General features: G+C 44.4%; 1 protein-coding gene across 2 annotated transcripts in view; it reads right to left on the bottom strand.

Moving 5' to 3' along the window:
• The window catches only part of SMOC2 (SPARC related modular calcium binding 2), a 204,323-nt gene that overhangs the window by 51,088 nt on the left and 136,522 nt on the right, over positions 1-16,713 (bottom strand). For both annotated transcript variants that reach the window (XM_053297160.1, XM_053297169.1), the window contains exon 9: positions 32-114. In XM_053297160.1, coding sequence (XP_053153135.1) covers positions 32-114 — 83 coding nt within the window. The remainder of the gene's footprint in view (positions 1-31; positions 115-16,713) is intronic.

Here is a 16,713-nt window from a genome sequence, read left to right as displayed (position 1 = left end):
CCTACCTAAACACCATTTATTATATACTGACCTTGAAGCTGGCGTCCTTTGAACAAATCTTTTGTTTTGCTTGGATGAGCTCTGGCACTGTTATCACACTTGGGTTGTTCATATCTGAAAGGGGAACAGGAAGGAGAAAAGACAACAAGGTGAAGCCAATTTAATTTGTAACATCTATCATTTCAAAATTGATGTGGTCATATTGACGTTCTGCACAGCGCTTGGGTACATATGCTTTCTCCAAAATAACAGCCAAGCACACAAATGCCAAACAAAGCACAAGCAAGGAATTCATTAATTATACTTCACGCCACTCACTGAGATAAGTATTGCTGAGCCTTTTCAAAAATGTCTTTTCAAAAATTGGTTTGGAAATGCCTGTGCCTGATTTCACAAGAAACAACAGTTTCTTCTCAACATTTTAGCTTGTAAGTGCTTAGCAGACTATTTCAGATAACAGTTTAGATACTGGTTTCTCCTTGTCTTCTGCTTAAGGCAAGCTAAACATGCTCAGTCTCTCCAGGCTTTTCAGCAAGTGCCTTGCCAGATGAACGTCCTATACAAATATGAATACAATGAATATTTATATACTGCCTTTCTTACATTCTTGAACAAAAGCAAACCCTTTGTTAGGGATGCCTTTTGTAAGGTGCTATAGCACTCTGTGGGGCAATTCACATGATTGTGCAGCTCCGCAAAGTATGGAGCAGGGCAGGGGCATCCGGGGCTGGAACATGTTCTTCCAGCCTCCAGGCATCCCTCAATTCAATGCATGGCACACATGTTGCATTGGTGATTCCCCCCCTCAGATGGGCGCTCTATGTGCATGTCTCTGTTACTCCTTGGGCTGCATGCCGCCTGAGAAGTCACACAATACCCGGTAGCCAGGTTAAGGTGGGAGAAAGCACCCTTGACCTTGGGTAAAAGCTGGGTTCGTTAAGGGGGTTAGGCAGGCAGGGAGTGGGAGGATCCGTGAGAATCCCACTGCTTCTCATGACCAGCATAACCCTGCCTTGGGCAGCCCAGGCAGAGTTAGGCTGGTCATGAGAACAGCCGCTGCGTGTTTCCAATGATGGCTACTGTTCTTGAATTTATTTTTATTAGGCTATTTTTTTAGTTTGATTAGGCTATTTATTTATAGTTCGTGCTTTACGCATATTTTTATGAGCCTAAATGATTATGCAAAGGTGTTGCCATGGAAGTATCAGGGGTGTAGAAAGCATGCATGCAAGCAGAAAAGCTATGCTATTGTGTTAGACCTACCACAAGTCTATGTAGTTGCCTAGAGTTTCTTAGTCTACAGGCCATAGAAGCGCCCAGGAGCACCAAGCTGTGATACTCCTGTGGTAACACAGAGTTCCGGGTAGTCTGAATGTACAACTCGACCATTATGTTTCATCACATTCCATTGTTACTAATCACAGATAAAAGTTGATAAAGATTGCCCAAAGAACAGTTTGAAAGACACGGAGCTTTTCATGGTTCTGTTATCCACTTCTATCACTTGTAGGGCTCATAAAATCCAAAGAAACTCACAAACAATATGAGGAAATGAGAGTTTAATCCAGTTATTGCTGTGATTTGGATATCAGTATTATAGCTGATCCAGTTGCAGCGGCTAAGAGATTTACCTCCCCTTTGCAAATGCCAGTGGGAGAAATAAGATTTGCAAAGAGAATGACAGATGCTTTAAACACCAAACATTAATAATGTATTAGAAAGAATGACGTTAAATAACCAAGGGCTACATAATCCCCTGCTAGGAGCAAGACCTCTCTAAATCTTTTTAAAGAATAACCTCTCGCAAATACAGTGAAACTATTCACATGTGCAGACAAAACTGGGCTAAGGAAGCCCAGCTCAGTTTTGCTTACACCAGTGTACCGCCAGGATTGTGCCCAATCCTGGCGGTGCCTCAGTGACAAATCCACCTCTGGAGCATCCTAAGTGCTCTCCTAACCCCATTTTTCGGATCGTTTGCCAGCTCCAGCTGGGGCTGCAGACTGTGGGGCTCCTGGCTGGCTTCGGGGAGGGGGGATCTCCATAACCACGACCACTTGTGTGGTGGATTATGGGAGTTACAGGGGGCGGGGTGACGTGTCCCAGCACCCCGACCCTCTGAGCTACGGCAGAAGCCGGCAATGGTTTGGGTGGCCAATCCAGTTACCCAGCAACAAGAGGATAATCTGCGGGGGCCCTCACAGATTGTGAGAAAGGACTCAGTGGCTGACATTCAGACTAGCACCGGGCTGATGCAACAGCAGCTGACATCCAGATGATCACTGTGTCATTGCACAATGGGAAAGGGGTATTTTTACCACTCCTCTGTAGCCCACTGCGCACCCCCACCCCGAGGGTTGTGCATTCTCTGCAGGGAGCAAGGCAGCAACACTGGCCTCTTCTGGAGCAGCCCTAATGATCATACAACACACTGCAATGAGAGTAAAAACACCTTTTCCTGTTGGAGTTGGGGGACTTTGGGGTTGTTGTTATTATTATTTTTATTCACATTTTATATCCCGCTCTTCTTCCAAGGAGCCCAGAGCGGTGTACTACATACTTAAGTTTCTCTTCACAACAACCCTGTGAAGTAGGTTAGGCTGAGAGAGAAGTGACTGGCCCAGAGTCACCCAGCAAGTATCATGGCTGAATGGGGATTTGAACTCGGGTCTCCCTGGTCCTAATCCAGCACTCTAACAACTACACCACACTGGCTCCTTTTAGACTGAGAGCTAGTATAAATTGAGCCATGGCAGCCAGAGATGAACGGTGAAGGCACTGTCCTTACTGTCATCCTTGGGGCAGGCTTGGATATTTTTTTTTACTGAGCTGTTTGTAAGCTTTATTACATAAGTTTGTGTTTGTGTTTATGAAAAATATATACAGTGGTTAATGAGTCATTATAGATGAACGCTTCAAAATTCATAAGTTATTTTTATATTAATAATAGCCACATGCAATGGGCACTTTGATCTGTCTGGCACCCAAAACTTGCATCTTGGAACATCCCTAACCAGTATGGGGTCCAAAAAAGATAAGAAGCTTTATTGTCACTGGTTCAAATCTGTCTACAGCAGCAGTAAATAGGAGAGACAAGTATTCAAAAGCAGTGAGGGTAAGTGGGGTAGAAGGGAAGAGGAATAACACAGAGAACAGAAAAGGGATACTGGCCTGGGGTAGGTTTTTTGTTTGTTTGTTTTCTTTGTTTTTGGCCTGGAATAGGATGTGTTCAAAGTTGTGGTCCCTCAAAGTTAGGGGGAGCTCTCGGATCATGAGCAAAATGAGCCGAGTGGTGGCCAGAGTGAAGACCACATGGCTGGCAAGGTCCTACTACAGGATGTATTAAGGGGAGAGATGCAGGCAGTGGGCCCTGGGACAAAAAGTGAATAGGCCTCTGCCGCCCCCCCCCCCCACATCTACCCTGCAGAAGGGGAGGAGCAAAGAGCAAGCTGTTGCTCAGTTGGCAGGGCCCCCTCTTCCTCAGGGGCTCAGGGACACCTTGGCAAAGGCTGAAACTATACATTAATCCAAGTTCTGGGACACTTTCTTCCACTCCCCCCTCCCGCTCCCGGGGGGTGGTTAATGAAAAGCAGGCTGTGTCTGAGCAGAAGAATAGCAGGCAGGGAGAGGTTGTTTAACCCCTTTCCTGTGTCCTTTTCCTGATCTAAATAATTCCTACACCAGCTGATATTTGCTTAGCAGTGAGCTAAAGGGGGAAAAATACAGGGTCACTTATGATGCAACATCTCATCAATTTTGCCCTAACTGTTCAGATAAATTATTATTCACATACTCACTTTGAGTTCTGCCCATCCTTCTATTTTTATTTTCCTTCTTCTGTCTGAATGCAAGGACTGAGGAATGTGCTACAGATCCAGTCGTTTCCCCCTACTATGTGGTGAGTTTCGGATATATCTTAAAAAGGGATGTCCATGGAACACTTTTCTAAAGAGTCCCATTGTGTGATTGACTTTTCTGATGCAAGAATATTTTATGCTGTAAAAGTGCAGTGTGTATGTATGTGTGTTCCTCCTACTTACTGTTGTTACACTGAGAGTGCTATTGGATTAAATCATACAAAGAACCTAGTCCTTTAATGTGATTAATATGGTTTCTCAAGTGTTTGGTTTAGTACAACCCAGGCAATTAAGTTTTCTACTATACATATGCATTCTGTTTTTCTAAAATGGAAACAAAAACAGATGAGCTCCATTCTTTTCATTCATTTTTCCATAGGAAAAAATGGGAATGAAAAATGAATGGTTAAAAAACCACATTCATTTTCATATTTCTTTTGGTTCCATACATGTGTATAAACATCTTCAAAAGCTTTAAAACATCCTGTGCAATGTGTGCAGGTCACAGAAAGGTTGCAGAGGGGGAAGGAGAGAGAGAGAGCCATTGTCATGACCCAAACCTGGCTAATGATTCTGAATCTGATCCTGAGGAGGCAGAACCAGCACTGGACTTAATCCTGGGCCTTGACCCTGGGCCAAGGCCTGAGAGAACAACTGAGCTGAACCCCACTAATGCAGCACCCTTGAAGCCCCTCCCCCAAAGTGGCAGAACCCAAACCCCTGAGGAGTCAGGCCCTCCCATATCATTGTGAAATCTACATATCAGCACTGGAAACAGGCTAGGCAAAGAGGAAGAGTAGCAGACAGCTGTGCCCTTAAGGCTTCCACTTTCCAGGCATGGATGTGGAGACCAGGAAGTGTGGCCTAAGCTCAGAGCTATTGAAGAGCTCCTTGTACCTCTAATTGCTGTGGGAAACTTGTGCAATGGAGCTGTCCGTGGTGCTGCAATATTGCCTGCCTTGCTTTATCTTGCCTTGCCTTGCTCTCACCATCTTCAGCCCTTATGAGCTCTTGTCTACAGGATGGGGCAGGACAGCAATGAAACAGACACAACTTTTTAATTGCCTATAAAACTGTGCCTTTTGTTTATCTGCCTGAAATTTGGCAGGTTGGCTCTACAATGGGGTTGTAGAATTCCTGAGAAATTCATGCCAATAGGGATGGAAACAACTTAAGTTAGAATTAAAGTAGCTGGTCTCCCACTGAATGCAATGGGAATATAAAACTCTGTGATCCTTTCTAAATTGCCTATAAAGTGTCTAATTATTTCTAAGTGGTCTGAAACTTGGTGGGTCTAATGCTTTGGGATAATTGCAGAATGCCTTAAAATGTCATAATAATAGAGCATAAAATAATGAAGTTAGGCTGAGGAGAAGGGATTAGTGATGTGCGCAAAATGAATTTTTCATTTCATTTCAAATTCAAATTGAATTCCAAAAATTCATTTTGAATTCAAATCTGATTTGAATTCAGCACAAAAATTCAATTCAAATTTTAACTGAATTCAATTTAACCCTGCTTTGGTGCCTTTTTTAACCAATCACCAGCCTGAATGGGTTTTTTTAAAAGTGCCAAATGGCTCTTGAATAGAATTGAATCAAATTTCAAACATTCATTTTGAATTTGAATCAAATTGCCCTTTTAAGGGGTTTCAATTTGAATTTAAATCACTTGAATCACCCAGATTAGAGTTGAATAAATTTGAATTTGAATCAATTTGTACATCCCTAATAGGAATTTTATTCTATGTGCAACTTTTAAAACTGCCTCTATAACAGGAACTCTTTTTCCAATCTGTCTGCAGTATGGCAGATCTAATGCCTTGAGGGAATAATAGAATACCTGAACATTTCATGCCACTTGGATAGAAAACAATTAAGTTACAGACAGAAGATTACTGGCTAGGTCTCCCACTGAAATCAATGGAGAAAATGAAAACTGATGATAAAATAAATCAAAATAAAGCAAGTAGGAAACAAAATGAATCAAAACAATAAACAAAATGAGAGCTAAACAGAAATAAAATGTTATTTGTACACTTATTTTCCACCTTGTCACTTATTGGTTAGTGTACACAACTGTTACACACAAATTAAAAACTCCTTTCAGAATCATTGCAATGCATCTTAAGAGTATTTTTATTTTCTACTGGCCATGAGAATGATGAATGGCTAGAATGAAACAGATAGTCCTCACCCACCATTGCTTAATTTATCTTCTCATTGTTTGAGGGAAACTAACATTTTTGGAACTGGCCAGTAGCCCATCTGATAAAAGTTGCTGCATGAAGGTGCAATGCAATTTCATGCTCAGGTGAGTATGTGACCTGTGAGTGAAAGAGACACCTCTAAGGCAAGAAGAACAGAAGCAGTTTTGATAGCAGGCTTTGGATGGAGTGGATAGTGATTGCTGATTCATAGCCTCCTTTAACCAGCCAAGTAAAGAACAAAAGAGAAATATTTGAGCTGGGTGCATTAATGTAGTGTCTGGCAACTGGCCTGATCCCAGATTAATCTGATACCCCACTATGCATTCTTCTCCCTTCTCCTCAGCCTTCTTTCCCCACTACATTTTGTGTTTATACTTTTCTTTTCACCAAGGCTGGATTTATTAGGTATTTTGCCCTCCAAATTAGCAGCCTTCTATGACCTATGCTGCCTAACATTGGGGAAAATGTTAGTCAGTTGTATTTATTTATTATGTTCAAAATTTCTCTAAGGAGCTGAGAGTGGCTTTCATAAGGTTCTCAGGTGGCCTTCTATTCAGGCATTGCTAGAAGCCAGATCACATTAGCTTCAGCAGTTGAACCATAATTGTGTGTCTTCAGATCAATTTCTGGGCCTTCTGCTCATTTTGTTTGTGAGTAGAAGGAGTGGTGGCTTCAGCTGCATTAGCAGCAAGAATATACACTGCAATATATATTAAGCCAACTTGCCACAACCAGGAGGGTAGAAATTTATTTTTAAAATGAAAAGATCATAATTCAAACAAGCGTTTAAAAGCTACATAAATGTTTGTGGAGAAATATTCAATCCATAGCTATGTAGGTCTGTTCAGTTAACATATGCAGAAGGGAGGAAAGTGGGGACTGGGAAATGAGAAGAGAGAGAGAGACTAGAACTACTTTTAAAAAAAGAGTTATGTGCATTATTCAGGCTTATTCAGGAGTAAGTCCCACTTTGTTCGGTGGGGCTTACTCCCAAGAAAATGTGAAACAGGATTTCAGCCTTAGAATATGTGCTTATATATTTGCTAGAAGCCATTTAAATGGCAAGGCAAGTGTACTCTCTCAGGGCCAGTTTAATGAGGTTATGAGTCAATTAATGTATTTTCCAAGGATGTAAATAACCAGCGGCCATAAGTCCATCTCACTAAGGATTGAAAGCCAGCACTGTGCAGCTGTATCCCAGGCATGAATGTAAAATTCCAAAGGGGTCACTGTCTTAGTCTGTTGAAGCAAAATCAGCAAAGAACCTTGTACACTTTAAAAACAATGGCCAATATACAGACTAATGAAGTACTGGCTGCACAGCCCTCAGGGACATATTTTCAGGAGGTGCAGTGAGTTTCAGAAGGAAATGGAGAGACTGATGGACATTGCTCCTCACTCAGGCATGTTCACTGCATCAGTGCATCATTAGTCTGGATGTTGGTCAGTGTCTTTAAGGTACAACAGAACTCTTAGATATGCATGGAGACTGTCATTTACAGAAAGAAATGGCAAGTGTAAGGGAGGAAACCAATTTCAAGCGATGAACTGCTATAATGGCTTTCTAAACCTATTACCCACAAACAGGGCGGGGGGGGACGGAATGTAGGGCGGGGGGGGACGGAATGATAGTAACCATCTGTGATTGCATCAAGGTAAAAACATTGCCTTGTCTTTTACTGAGCTTCCAGACAAGCATTCCTAAAGAAGCCAAGCCCAAATTGTTTCCTTTGGAAAGTGATACCTTCTCCGCATGCATCTGCTAAACATGGCTCACAGTTCTTTACCATGTTTTTGGCTCAGCTGAAATTCATGAACTTCAACTTACTATTAGCAATGTCAAAAATACATTCTTTTTCTTTCTACTGGTTCCAGGGCTGTTGCTCCACTGAACTTAGTCATGTAAAACTGAACTGGAGAGATTGTTTCTGAGAAATAATGGAAATCTTTCCAAGGCTGTTTTTTTTTTTCCTTTTCTTACACAGATGCTGGTGGACCAGATGTTTTTCCCCTTCATCAGACTGCTAGCTCTTGCAGTTTCTCCTTTCTATACCACTTTTTGCTATACAATGGAGCTATTCTCACAATCAGGAAAAATCGGGCTAGGAAAGCCTAGCCCAATTTTCCCCGATTGTGAGAACCACCGGGCTCGGCTGCGAGCCCGGTGATTCTCGAGCGGGTAACCCAATCACGTATCCCTCCTCTTAGCCAAGGTTTGCAGAGCGAGTGCTCTGCAAACCTGGGCTATCTGGTCGTGAGTAGCCGAGGTGCGGATCCGTGCCGTGGCTACTTGGAAGTAGACCCCCGGAGGGGAGGCGAAAAACCACCTCCTGGCTCTGGGGGTCTCCCCAGTATGCCCTGGGCGCTCGCGCAGGGCATACTGGGGCTTCCGGGGGCCACGCGGCCCGCAAGCTCCCCAGCCCCATCACGGAGCCGGAAATCATGTGGGTGGCCGATCCGGCCACCCAGGGCTCCCTCCGCACTTGTGTGTGGGGAGAGCGGGCTTGACCCGCTCTCCCCGCTCACCGCCACAAACCGGTTCTCACTGACTGTGAGACCTGGTCCAATGTGTTTTATAATCTTGTTCTCACATTAACTCTGTGAGTTAGTGAAGGTTAAGATTATTCCAATTTTAGAAGTTGGAAACTGAGATTAAAGATGGTGACTTGCACAATGCCCTGCATAGAACCCAAGTTTTGAACTTGTGCCCAAGACCAAGTCTCTATCCCTGTAGCACACTGGTTAACATGATTACAGGCTTGATGTTCTGATGTTCATTTATTTATATGTAATTATTAAAATATTTTCATCCCAACTTCCAGTTCCATTATAGACTCCCCGAGGCAGCTAACAACTTCAATAAGAATGAATACTAGTTTTTTTTAAAAAGGAAAGGAAAGGAAAGGAAGAAAGACAAGTCAAAAGACAGCAAGTAATAATAAAACAAGAAACATACAAAAAAGCAAAGGAGCAGTAAGTAAACAGCAAACAGCCACCACAGCAAAAGACACAAAATTCTAGGCACATTATTGAAAGGAGCTTCTACATACCAAGGTTTTTAATGGTGCCTCAAAAGAAGCACTGAGCTGAATTTCTTAGGGGAAGCATTCCATAACCAGGGTGCTTCTACTGAGTAGGCCTCAAATAGTGGTGGGAGATGTATCAAGGCCTTCTCTAAAGTCTGAAGTGTATGGGCAAGTTCATATAGGTCAGGGATGGGGAACCTTGGCACTCCAGCTGTTTTTGAACTACAACTCCCACCATCCCCAGCTGCAATAATTGTGGCTGGGGATGATGGGAGTTATAGTTCAACAACAGCTGGAGTGCCAAGGTTCCCCATCCCTGATATAGGTGGATGTCTATATTTCCATTTGATTTCAGAGGAAGACAAATGAATTGGAACAATCAATGAAAAGACTGATTAGATAGTAAGAGTGCAATCCATATTCATATCAACATCAGTGCAAATATCATTGGCAAATCTTCCACCAATTTTAGTGGTTTAAGATTGCATCCTTAGTCTTAGCCTCTTACTGATCCAGAAGCTTTTCAGTGCAATCAAAATGAATTTATTAAACCTGTATTTCCAAAATCTAAATGTAAATTTTTAAAAAGATGGCAGATGTTAACATTTAGTTGAGAACCTAAAGGTTCTCAGACAGAAGGCTGTGCCAGCTGCTCAAAGAGTTCATACACCAGGTAAGAGATTCAGCATAGAGGTGCTTATATGCCAATGCCAGAAGCCTCCAAGCCAAGATGGGTGAGCTGGAGTGCTTGGTTGCTAATGCAGAAATATATACAGTGGGCATAACAGAAACATGGTGGAACAGTGAGAACCAGTGGGACACTGCTATCCCTAGATATAAACTCTATAGAAAGGACAGGGAGGGGCGACTTGGAGGTGGAGTAGCACTGTATGTTAAAGAAGGGAGAGAATCTAACAAGGTAAAAAACCTAGGTGGACTGGAGTCCTCCACAGAAACCCTGTGGGTGACAATACAAGGCCTGAAAGGAAATGTGCGACTGGGGACATACTATTGCCCTCCGGATCAAAACACTGACAGTGACTGGGAGTTGCAGGAGGAAATCAGGGGGGTGTCAAGAAGAGGCAGGGCAGTAATAGTGGGTGACATCAATTACCCACACATAAACTGGGTCAATTCACAGTCAGGTAATGACGAAGAGGTCAAATTTCTAGATACACTGAATGACTGTGCCCTAGAACAGTTGGTCTTGGAACCAACCAGAGTTAAGGTGACCTTGGACTTAATCCTGAGTGACACCCAGGACCTCGTGCATGATTTCAGTGTCATCAACCCTTTAGGGAACAGTGACCATAGTACAGTCAAATTCAGCATATATGTGGGGAGAGAATCACCAAAGAAGTCTAATACAGACATTTTGAATTTCAGAAGAGGAAACTTCTCAAAAATGAAGAGTATGGTGAAAAGAAAGCTGAAAGGGAAAATTGGGAGAGTCACTTCACTCTAGAATGCATGGAGTTTACTCAAAACCACAGTACTAGAAGCCCAGTTAGATTGTATACCCCAAAAGAGGAAAGGTACCACTAAGTCCAGGAGGATGTCAGCATGGCTAACGGGTACCGTCAAGGAAGCCATAAAAGGGAAGAAGACTTCCTTCCGAAATTGGAAGGCCTGTACAAAGGAAGAGAACAGAAAGGAACACAAACTATGGCAAAAGAAATGCAAGGTGACAATAAGGGAGGTAAAAAGAGAGTTTGAGGAACATTTAGCTAAAAGCATCAAAGGGAATAACAAAAACTCCTTTAAATACATCAGAAGCAGGAAACCTGCCAGGGAGGCAGTTGGACCATTAGACAATGAGGGAGTGAAAGGAGGATATGGAGGTTGCAGATAAGTTAAATGAGTTCTTTGCATCTGTCTTCATGGCAGAGGCTACTGAGCATATACCTGTTCCTGAACCAGTTTTTTTGGAGATGGAGGCTAAAGAACTGAGTCAGATAGCAGTGACAAGAGATGATGTTCTACACTGTCTGGAAAAACTGAAAACTAGCAAATCATCAGGGCCGGATGGCACCCATCCAAGAGTCCTCAAATAACTCAAATGTGAAATTGCTGACCTCCTTGCTAAAATATATAACTTATCCCTGCAATCAGGCTCTGTACTGGAGGACTGGAAAACAGCCAATGTAACACCGATTTTCAAAAAGGGATCCAGGGGCGATCCAGGAAATTACAGGCCGGTAAGATTAACATCCGTTCCAGGCAAATTGATGGAAAGCATCCTCAAGGATAAAATTGTAAAGCACATAGAAGAACAGGCCCTGCTGGGAGAGAACCAACATAGCATCTGCAAAGGGAAATCTTGCCTCAAAAAGGTTTTGGAGTTCTTTGAGAGTGTCAACAAGTGTGTGGACCAAGGTGATCCAGTTGATATCGTATACCTGGACTTCCAAAAAGCTTTCGACAAAATTCCTCATCAAAGGCTCCTGAGAAAACTTAGTACTAATGGGATAAGGGGACAAGTACATGTATGGATTGCTAACTGGTTGAAGGACAGGAAACAGAGGGTGAGGATTAATGGAGAGTTTTCACACTGGAGGGAAGTAAGAAGTGGGGTCCCCCAGGGATCTGTACTGGGACCGGTGCTTTTTAATTTATACATAAATGATCTAGAAGTAGGGGTAAGCAGCGAAGTGGCCAAATTTTGCAGATGATACCAAACTCTTTCGGGTAGTGAAATCCAAAATGGATTGTGAGGAGCTCCAAAAGGATCTCTCCAAACTGGGTGAGTGGGCGACAAAGTGGCAAATGAGGTTCAGTGTCAGCAAGTGTAAAGTGATGCACATTGGGACGAAAACCCCCAACTTTAAGGATACACTGATGGGATCTGAGCTGTAGGTGACTGACCAGGAGAGGGATCTTGGGGTCATGGTGGACAGCTCGTCGAAAGGGTCAACTCAATGTGCGGCAGCTGTGAAAAAGGCTAATTCAATGCTAGGGATCATTAGGAAGGGGACTGAAAATAAAACAGTTAATATCATAATGCCCTTATACAAAACGATGGTGCAGCCACATCAGGAGTACTGCGTACAGTTCTGGTCACCACATCTAAAAAAAGACATTGTAGAACTGGAAAAGTTGCAGAAGAAGGCAACCAAGATGATCAGGGGCCTTGAACACCTTTCTTATGAGGCAAGGCTACAACACCTGGAACTATTTAGTTTAGAAAAAAGATGACTGTGGGGAGACATAATAGAGGTCTATAAAATCATGCATCGTGTGGAGAATGTCGATAGAGAGAAATTTTTCTCCGTCTCACATAATACTAGAACCAGGGGTCATCCCATGAAATTGATTGCCAGGAAATCTAGGACCAACAAACGGAAGTACTTTTTCACACAACACATAATCAACTTGTGGAATTCTCTTCCACAAGATGTGGTGACAGCCAACAATCTGGATGGCTTTAAGAGAGGTTTGGATAACTTCATGGAGGAGAGGTCTATCGATGGCTAATAGTCGGAGGGCTAAAGGCCACCTCCAGCCTCAAAGGCAGGATGCCTCTGAGTACCAGTTGCAGGGGAGTAACAGCAGGAGGGAGGGCATGTCCTCAACTCCTGCCTGTAGGCTTCCAGCGGCATCTGATGGGCCACTGTGTGAAACAGGATGCTGGACTAGATAGGCCTTGGGCCTGATCCAGTAGGGTTGTTCTTATGTTCTTATGTTAACCTGTGAAATTTTTCATGTATCATATGTTTGGAAATATTGTCATATTTCTGAATATATATTAAATTGTTATCTTGCTGCTTTGTGATAGAACACCTATCATTTATGTTACAGGAATCTTGACGTTTTATTAAGAGTCAATTAGGGGTGTGCATGGAACTGGCTGGACCAGTTTGGTTCGAGCCTGAACTGGTCCCGAATTGGACCAGGCCAGTTCGGTCTGGCACCCCCTTGAACTCTACCCTGGCTCTGTTTGGTCTGGTTCATGAGATTTTTTTTAATTAAATTTACCTCCTTTGGAGGGTGGGGGGTGTTCTCCAAGGTGGCCCAGGGGTCCACTGAGGTTCCCCTCCCCCCCCGCCAGCCTCCTGTTTGGGCCCCAGTGCGGTGGCCATTTTGGAGGCTGCCTCGTGCATGCACAATGGGCCTCTGCATGGCCTTGGTCATGCCAGGCCATGCAGAGGCCATTGTGCAGGCATGCCATACTCCAAAATGACCACTGTGACGGTGGAAAAGGCCCAAACAGTCTGAAGAACAGCTGAATGGGGTGGTTTTGGATGGAAGGGAGGCTGGTGCAGGAAGGGGAAACCTCCATGGACCCACACCCCCATCACCTGAGAGACCACCCACAGAGAGGGTAAGTTAAAAAAAAATTATTATTTTAAAAAACAACCTTGAGACCCCCCCACCCCCGAATGGGCCAGGGGTGGTTCAATTCAACCCTAAACCAGCAAACCAAACCAATTCAATGTCAAACACGTTGAACGTTGAACCTGTTTGCACATCTCTAGAGTCAATTAAATTGCAAGCTGTTTGAGATCAATGGTTGCTTAATAGTGGTGAGTGACTTCTCAATAGAAGTTGGTGAATGGTGACTTCTCAATAGGAGTTATTGAGAAGGCGGGCAGGCTATGGGGTGGAGACTGCCTTGGTCGGCCTGATGGATGATCTCCAATTGGGAATTGACAGAGGAAGTGTGACTTTGTTGGTCCTTTTGGATCTCTCTGTGGTTTTTGATACTATCTATCATAATATCCTTCTGGAACATCTGAGGGAGTTGGGGGTGGGAGGCACTGTTTTACAGTGGTTCCGCTCCTACCTCTGAGATAGATTCCAGATGGTGTCCCTTGGAGACTGTTGTTCTTCAAAATCTGAGCTTAAGTATGGTGTCCCTCAAGGCTCCATACTTTCTCCAATGCTTTTTAACATCTACATGAAACCGCTGGGAGAAATCCTCAGGGAATTTGTTGCTGTGTATTACCAGTACGCTAATGACACCCAGGGAGTGTAAGGGAGGCAGAGAAGATAATGGGGGCTTGGATGGTGTCAGCTTGTCTCCTGACCTTGGTCTGGAGATATTTCATAGCCTCCTGGCCACCCACCTCCCCCCCTGCAGCTCGGCGTGGACAGCTTGGAGGCCGGTCTGTGTAGCTGCGCTTCACCTTTTTGTCTTCCTGAGTGCTGGCAACTATTTCCATCTGTGAGCACTAATTTTCATCTGCCCCAGCTTGGAGTCATCTGTGAGAGAGGTGATTGAGTTTTTTGGGAGCCTATAAAGATGGAGGGAGCACCAACGGCACAGCTGGCGGTGCAGCTGGTCTGCCCACTTGTTACTGAGACTTGGCTGAAGTTAATTTGTAAAGTGTCTGGGTTTGACTGGAGATGGGGAGACAGGGAGTGCCTTCGTTGACTGTGGGGCAGCTATACCGGTAGTGGTGGGGAATAGAAGAAGTAACATTAGTAGGTCAGTAGGCCGTTCCAGGGGAAGGGTAGTCAGAAATTTAATAGCTGTCTTTCCTTCCGGCTGTCCTGCCAGCTCTTTGACCTTGAGGAGCATTGCGAACAACCCACATAGCCTTACCATGCTCCTCTGCAATGCCAGGTCGGTCCAAAATAAGGCTGAACTCATCCATGATTTGATTTTGGATGAAAGGGCCGACCTGGTATGTATCACCGAGACTTGGTTGGGGGAGGCTTGGTCTGGTCACAGCTTCTCCCGCCAGGATACTCTGTAGAGGAGCAGGTGAGGGGATGTGGGCAGGGAGGTGGAGTGGCTGTGGTCTATAAGGATAACATCTCCCTTACCAGGGTCCCTGTTAGGGTATCAGACAATACTGAATGTGTGTACTTAAGTTTGGGGACCAGGGATAGATTGGGACTTCTGTTGGTATACCGATCACCCCACTGCCCAATGGAATCCCTTACTGAGCTCATGGACTTGGTCGCAGAACTCGTGTTGGAGTCTCCCAGACTTTTAGTACTGGGGGACTTCAATGTTCATTTTGGGACCAATTTGTCCGGGGCAGCTCAGGAGTTCATAGCAGCCATGACAACTATGGGCCTATCTCAAGTTGTCTCTGGATCAACACATATTGCAGGTCACACACTTGATTTGGTCTTTTACTCTGATCAGGGTGGTGTTCTGTGGGTGGGGACTCCTGTGATTTCCCCATTGTCATGGACGGACCACCATCTGGTTAAGGTTGGACTTACAACCACTGCCCACCTCTGCAGGTGCGAGGGACCTATTAGAATGGTCCGCCCAAAGAGGTTATTGGATCCAGTAGGATTCCAAGAAGTCTTGGAGGGATTCAATGATGGCTTTGCCGGTAATCCTGTTGATGCCCTGGTTGAGAATTGGAACAACTTGCTCACTAGGATAGTAGACAGGATTGCTCCCAAGCATCCCCTCTGACTCACTTCAAAATTGGCCCCTTGGTATACGGAAGATCTACGGGGGCTGAAGCGGCAAGGTAGGTGACTGCAGCACAAGTGGAGAAAGACTCGACTCAAATCCAACAGATTACAACATAGAGCACATTTAAAGATCTATGCTCAGGCAATATGTGCAGCAAAGAAGCAGTTCTTTTCTGCCCGTTCTGCGATTTCACGTCCACTGGAGTTGTTCAGGGTTGTGAGTGGACTAGTATCTGCCCCTCCTCCCTTGAACTAGAATTTGGAATCATCAGTTACCTGCTGCGATGTGTTTAAAGAGTATTTCGCAGACAAAATCTTTCGGATTTGGGCCGACTTAGACGGAGACTCCACAATTAATTTGATGTCTGAACTGGAGGTGTCCAACAACTCCTCTTATGCAATTCGACTAGATCAATTTCAGTTTGTGACTCCTGAGGATGTGGACAAGCTACTTGGAGCGGTGAGGCCTACCACTTGTCCTCTTGACCCTTGTCCAACATGGCTTGTTCTATCTGGCAGGGAGGCTATTGTAGGCAGCCTGGTGGAAATCATAAATGCTTCTCTGAGGGAGGGCAGGATGTCTCCTTGTCTTAAGGAGGCAATAAGTAGACCTCTTCTAAAGAAGCCTGCATTAGATCCCTCAGAGTTGAGCAATTTTATAGGCCTGCCTCCAACCTCCCACGGTTGGGCAAGGTAATTGAGAGGGTGGTAGCCTCTCAGCTCCAAGCGGTCTTGGAGGAAACTGACTATCTAGACCCATTTCAAACTGGTTTTCAGGTGGGCTATGGGGTGGAGACTGCCTTGGTTGGCCTGATGGATGATCTCCAATTGGCAATTGACAGAGGAAGTGTGACTCTGTTGGTCCTTTTAGATCTTTCGGCGGCTTTCAATACTATTGACCATAGTATCCTTCTGGAATGTCTGAGGGTGTTGGAGGTGGGAGGCACTGTTTTACAGTGGTTCCGCTCCTACCTCTCGGACAGATTTCAGATGGTGTCGATAGGAGATTGTTGCTCTTTGAAATCTGAGCTTAAGTATGGTGTCCCTCAAAGCTCCATACTCTCTCCAATGCTCTTTAACATCTACATGAAACCGCTGGGAGAGATCATAAGGGGATTTGGAGCTGGGTGATATCAGTACGCTGATGACACCCAGATCTACTTCTCCATGTCAACTTGTTCAGGAGCTGGCATATCCTCCCTAAATGCCTGCCTGGAAGAGGTAATGGGCTGGATGAGGG

This window comes from Hemicordylus capensis, chromosome 1 (genome assembly GCF_027244095.1).
Source record: "Hemicordylus capensis ecotype Gifberg chromosome 1, rHemCap1.1.pri, whole genome shotgun sequence".
NCBI lineage: Eukaryota > Metazoa > Chordata > Lepidosauria > Squamata > Cordylidae > Hemicordylus > Hemicordylus capensis.
The sequence above is the reverse complement of the archived record's forward strand: the minus strand, read 5'-3'. Positions and strand labels throughout refer to the sequence as shown.